General features: G+C 34.9%; 1 protein-coding gene across 3 annotated transcripts in view; it reads right to left on the bottom strand.

Annotated features, from left to right (window-relative positions):
• Nucleotides 1-3,615: 3,615 nt before the first annotated feature.
• The window catches only part of ANXA6 (annexin A6), a 779,963-nt gene continuing 777,578 nt past the window's right edge, over nt 3,616-6,000 (bottom strand). For all 3 annotated transcript variants that reach the window (XM_044075649.1, XM_044075650.1, XM_044075651.1), the window contains one exon: nt 3,616-3,784. In XM_044075649.1, the coding sequence (XP_043931584.1) occupies nt 3,725-3,784 (60 nt within the window). In that variant the 3' untranslated portion in view covers nt 3,616-3,724. The remainder of the gene's footprint in view (nt 3,785-6,000) is intronic.

The following is a 6,000-nucleotide window of genomic DNA, read 5'->3' as shown; positions in this document are numbered from 1 at the left end:
GACAGTGTTTAAAAAAAACGAGTTATACTAATGGAAAAAAGTCCGGGCGACCGGACCTTTTTCCATTAGTATAACTCGATTTACAACGGGCACGCTGGCCAATCAGCGTGCACGTTTTGGGGGGATCATGGTATAATAGATGACCTGCAATAGCTGCCTAGTCCATGATGACCAAAGAAGGAAAAAGGAGGTGTTAATGGCCAGCAGGAAAAGTGAGGAAAACACTGAAAAAAAGATAAAAATGTGAACCAACAGTTTATTAAGAACTTCACAAATATCATACTTTGCAAACCGTCAAAAAATTTTCAAACGAACTGTGCTTTATGAGATTGTCAGGAGTGAGTGTAGTGAAGCAGAAGCTTCATTCACAATATTGCATAATTTTAAAGTATCACTTCATATTTCAAAACCTTACTAAAATGAGTCCATATTGTGGATCTCAATAAATAAATAAATAAATAAATAAATAAAACAAAGTAGATTTTTTTATGATTCAGCATCTGCTAGGTATACATGCTTCTATAGATGGCACAAGACAATAGAAAACTGTAATACAGAATGGACTTATTGAGAAGAAACCTGCAATGCAAAAAAAAAAAAAAAACAGTAATTCTAAACCGCCACATAAGCTATATTCTTAAGTAAGAAGCAATACAGCTCAGACATTTTTCACAATGTGTTTATTCAGTTGACATGAAAGCTATGACAAAATGGAATCAGAAATTCACTAATTACAAGGAGAAAGTGTCATCTTGTGACTGGCTAAAATACAAAAAAAAAAACAACAGGTAAATAAATACATTAGAATTATACCGCTATTGTCTTCAGTTTGAAACACTGATATTAGCTGCCTTGGGGCACAGCATGGCTGTAAATCACAGATAAGCTTATTCAGATATATAAAGATTCTTGTTGAGACATAAAAGGGGACAGACCCACACTACAGTTTTGCATGAGGGAATACTTAATTACAGTAAATCAGCATGTATGTGCATTCAGAGCACACAACTGTTATTGGCATAACTATCTCATATTATTTGACACTGCTTCATAACAAAGTCACTCCTTCAATGTTATTATATCCTTTCCATCAAATAATCAGTTTAATACCATTTTGTAATGAATACACTTCAGATGGAATATATGTGTACTTTGATATGGACACATTCCTTGAAGATTAAAGGTGACGTTGATGTGCTTCAGAATTCCAAGGTGTGTACATATTAAAGTGTCTGCATTAATGTGCATTGTTTGATGAAGGACCATGTCTGGATGTGCTTCATTCAACTGCTATCAAAAATCACATGCAGAATTTGCATTCTTTGACATTGTAATTCAACGTGTTCTTTGCCAGTGAACACAGTAAGTTTATACAGCTTAATCCTAGAGTATTTCTTTAAATATCCTTGTGATGCTTTTTTTCTGCAAGGGTAAATGCAACAGACAATAAAGGCATTTAGTATCATATTGATAAAATGGATGAGGTATTAAACTGCGCAAACATTACTGAGAAGAAATGTTTCCAAACTGCAGACACATCAGCAGCATCTAGTAAAATCATTTTTCCTGTGGTGTATATTTGTACGGTATTCTAAGTGATGCAGCAGGACCATGTTGTGAATTGGTGCATTTTGTATTTCAGACTTGGGTCTTAACTTTATCTTTGTCACATTGTTTCTACAGGCCATTCATAAATGGTTATTAATATGTTCTGGAAGTACAATGGTGTCATCACTGTGAATAAGTGAATTCTCAGTTCCAGAAGACTAGCAGATGCCCTTCATTAGCTACATAACAAAAGTACTTGTATACATATAAAATTGACATGAAAGAGTAGATTCATTGTATACTGAGACAATTGCAAAATGTTGTAAACATAAAAAAGTCAGTGGTAACAAAAACACAACTTGCTGGAAACTATACAGAGCAATGTATGAACCACAAAGCTGGCATATATTGAAAATGTAAAGGTAAAGGCCAGATTAAGTGTAGCTAAAGCAAGTAACCACTTTACTTAAGTATTTTTTTCTCTTTAGACAAACATTATCGTTGTCAAGTATGGATCTAGCACAATATCAGATGATGTAATATACTCTGCTTTCATCTTGGATTGCTGTTTTTTCCTAAACAGGGCTAAAACCCATATAGCCATATATAAGTAATCTTTTTTTATCATGTTAATGGTATTCTGTTTAACCGGTTTAAATTATAAAGCATTCAATGGACTAACACGTATACAAAGAACAGTGTCCTTTATTATTCTGTAAAGCAAATTTGATACCAATTATAATGACAGATGATTTTAATCAGAAGCTTTAACTGGCTTTTGATTGTATGAAAATAAATTCCTATTGCTTATTTCTTTACAATCTGACAAGGCCTTTCTAACTTAGTGGAAAAATATGAAATACTAATTTTAGATTTGAATGGATGTGCAATATCATTTACTCAATTACGAATTTCACAGTTAATGGATCAGTTAAGAAATAATTTAGACTAGCTTGTCTATAAGAATTTTTTAAGTTTGAATTGTCAGAACAACATTAAAGCTGCTGATCAGTCTAAATGTTTGTTTTTTCTTTGTTGGAAGGGCAGCAGATTTAACTACATAATATAACCCAGACACAGTTGTCAGAGTTGCTGTGAATGTTTGAGATTAGAGGGCTATATGGTGACAGTATGAAATGGCAAATAATGAATACAGAAGGTGTAAAAATCTTAGCTAGTTTATAAACATGAAAAATAACTATGTAAATGTGTAACAGGATTTCAGAAGTCATTTACAAATTCTCCAAGTAGAAAAAAATGTGTTGATTTATAATAAATTGTAGAACAGACAACAATTTTCATTTATTCTCACTTATTTCTTCTTCTTTCGGCTTTTTTCCGGTTAGGGGTCACCACAGCAGATCACCTGTCCACTCAAGATTGGCAGTGGAGTTTTACAGTGTCAAGATGCCAGCCCAGTGCCCAGCCTTCCACAGAAGGCACACACTCACACCTAGGGCCAATTTAGAGTGCCCAATCCACCTACAGCATGCCTTTGGGATGAAACCGGAGCATCCAGAGGAAACCCACAAGACCACAGGGAGGACATGCAGACTCCGCACAGAAGGCACCCCAGCCAAGGATCGAACCGGAGAACCTCTGGATGTGAGGCAGCAATGCTAACCGCTGCACCATTTCTTACAATGAGCAAATCAGGTTTATTTTTGAGCAGTACCTCAGACTACAAGTCTGTGGACAATATCAAGAATCCATAGCCATCCATTCTGCATCCAACTGCAAGAAGTCTAACCCATAAAAACAAACATGGGGAGTTTATTTCATGACGTAAAGCTTTGTAGTTTATTATGTGGTCTAATAAACCTCTGGGAGCATAAGTCTGACAATTCATAGTACTGCATTTATTTTATAATATACTTTTGTTGGTCAAAATCACTACAGTTTACTTCTGAATGAATGATTTTCTTATAAACCGGTACTGCAACTTACTCGTCTTTGATAATATTATCTAAAAAGATAATTTGGTTTTTCAAAATAACCTTTTATGGTAGCCTCAGTCTGACTCTACAGCATTTGTGAAGTGGTTCTTGTGTGCTCTAAGTTCTTTTGCATTGCCTTGTGTAGTTCTTTCAAGAACAAAACATTTTTCACTATGTAACAAATATTATGCACAGTACATCATGTCAGACATAAAAATGAAGGTGGTCCAGAAATAGCATTAGTCATCTCCACCACAGATTGAGAGTAATGCATTCCTGTAGTCTCCAGAGGTCTCCGCCTAAAAAATATAAAAATATACATATATAAAAAAATATATATAAAAATATATACTCGTCTATATTTGACTGTGGCTTTCTAAATAATCTGTATCACAATGACAAACAAATGGAATTAGCTGAGATTTAATTAACATAACTTTTCTTCTCATGAATAATACCAAACATTTTTGTTAAAAAGAAAAACATTTAAAGAAACTATTTCAAAATGAGCAGGTCAGTGATGTGAAACATTTGCCTCTGATGAAGAATACACAATGAACTGATAACTGATATTAAGGATTAATTTACAAATTAAATATAAACTAGCAAATAATTTGTCTGTAAACTGTTTTCTCTTTGAAGACATATTTATATGGATAAATATCTTCTTTGTACAAGACAGCTGAAACCATTAGTTAACAGGATCCAAAGTGTTAAGGAGGCAACTGATCTCTTACTGGCTGGAGGTGGCATAGAGTAGGGACAATGATCGTTGCCAGAATGGATGAGGATATTGGGCTCACAGCACTTATAGGCTTGGTAGGGTGGCAAAGAGTATTACTTCCTGCTGTAACAGTAAGGAGAGATACAGTCACCACAACAATGCATAGTGTGATGATAAGGTGAGGTCATTTGTACATATTCTTGGGGATCTACTCATTGTTAGGCTGAAAACTTGCATTAGTTGCTTCTATGCTCCACTTTCATTGGTTGAAAATGTGAAGCAACAGTACCCGGATAAAGTAGGAAACTTCTCACTCTTTTATTCTTAAAGTGACTAAGCGCAGTCTCAGGAAAATTTTGTATTTTATTCTTAAAATGACAGTACATGGTCACTTAGCAAGTAAGAAAATATTTTTTAAATTAATGTTGTGGCTGGGCCCCCCTGACAACATAGGGTCCTAGGCAGCTGCCTAGGTCATCTAGTGCTGGATCTGGCTCTGTTCAAGCCTGCTAGCGCATATACTATTTACTTCTACAATGATCATAGAGATCTGGATTTAATTTAAAACAATTTCAAACTTTACAACAAAAGCACTCACAGCCATTTGCTAAACAAAACACTCTCACATTGAAAACAGACGTAGCTTTAGTTACAGTAAACAACTCTTCCCTTGAACCTCACATTCATTGAAAATGCATCTGACATTCCATTCCATTACAAAAACACATGCTGGGACTCATAGTCAAACGGCATAGTGAAGCATTAATTAGTGTCTATGTGAAAGGTGCAGAAATTTAAAGTCCTGTGTGTAACTCATTTGCTAACAGCTTTGGACAGCCACCGGATGCACATGTTTATTTGCAGTGGCACAGTCTGCTGAAATGACTTGGTCACAGACATAAAATAAACAAATGAAGGCCAACAGAATGAAACCCTGCACTACAAAAATAGCTCATAGCTGTCCTCGTCTTGACTAAGTACCAGATAGACTGATGTAGCCTAACACAGTGCATTTCACATCCATGTACCTACAAAAAACAAGGTTAATTAAAATGTATTCATGGTTAAAATATTAACATTAACCTCATAGACTTCATGCTGTTCAGTTTATTCACAGGCAAATAATAAACCTAATGGCAACAGTCAACAAGACAAGGAAACCGATTGTACTCAATGAACATAGCTAATATGATAAAGTTCCTGTTTAATGCAAGTAATTTTGTTCCTTTACACTACGACTACTGTGGGTTGTGGGAACCAAGTATTTATATGTACATGCACAGCCATCAATTAAAGCCACTTGCATGATGGTACACCTCAGATATCTACTTGAGAACAAGTGAATGAATACAAATGATGGCTCAGAAATGCATCTCGACTTGCTACTGCAAAACCATACAGTGGAACCCAGTGCAACCTTCCTCTGACCTCTAGTTCAAATCAGTGATAAAGATCCAAAATTCAGGAACAGGTTTTAAATGTTTATCTTATATACTTAAAAAGATGCCAGAAACAAAAAAAGCTTTGCATTAGCAATCATTTCCAGAAGGATACAAAGTCTAAAACTCATACCTGTCATTTTTTAATGACTGCAATCCACAACAATTTGCAGAAAGCCACATACATACAAGGAATGGACAAAAATACATCTCAACTTCTTTGCTCAAACATTGTGGACAAACTCAAAAAATAATGAGGAGACAAAAGTCCAAAGTTTAAAGACCATTTTCTTTTATCTATTTGTTAACTGGGTAAACTCATTGTATATAGTGCCATTTTTAAGGATGACCC

Source organism: Protopterus annectens, chromosome 6.part1, assembly GCF_019279795.1.
Source record: "Protopterus annectens isolate FY-2018-M chromosome 6.part1, PAN1.0, whole genome shotgun sequence".
NCBI lineage: Eukaryota > Metazoa > Chordata > Ceratodontiformes > Protopteridae > Protopterus > Protopterus annectens.
The sequence above is the reverse complement of the archived record's forward strand: the minus strand, read 5'-3'. Positions and strand labels throughout refer to the sequence as shown.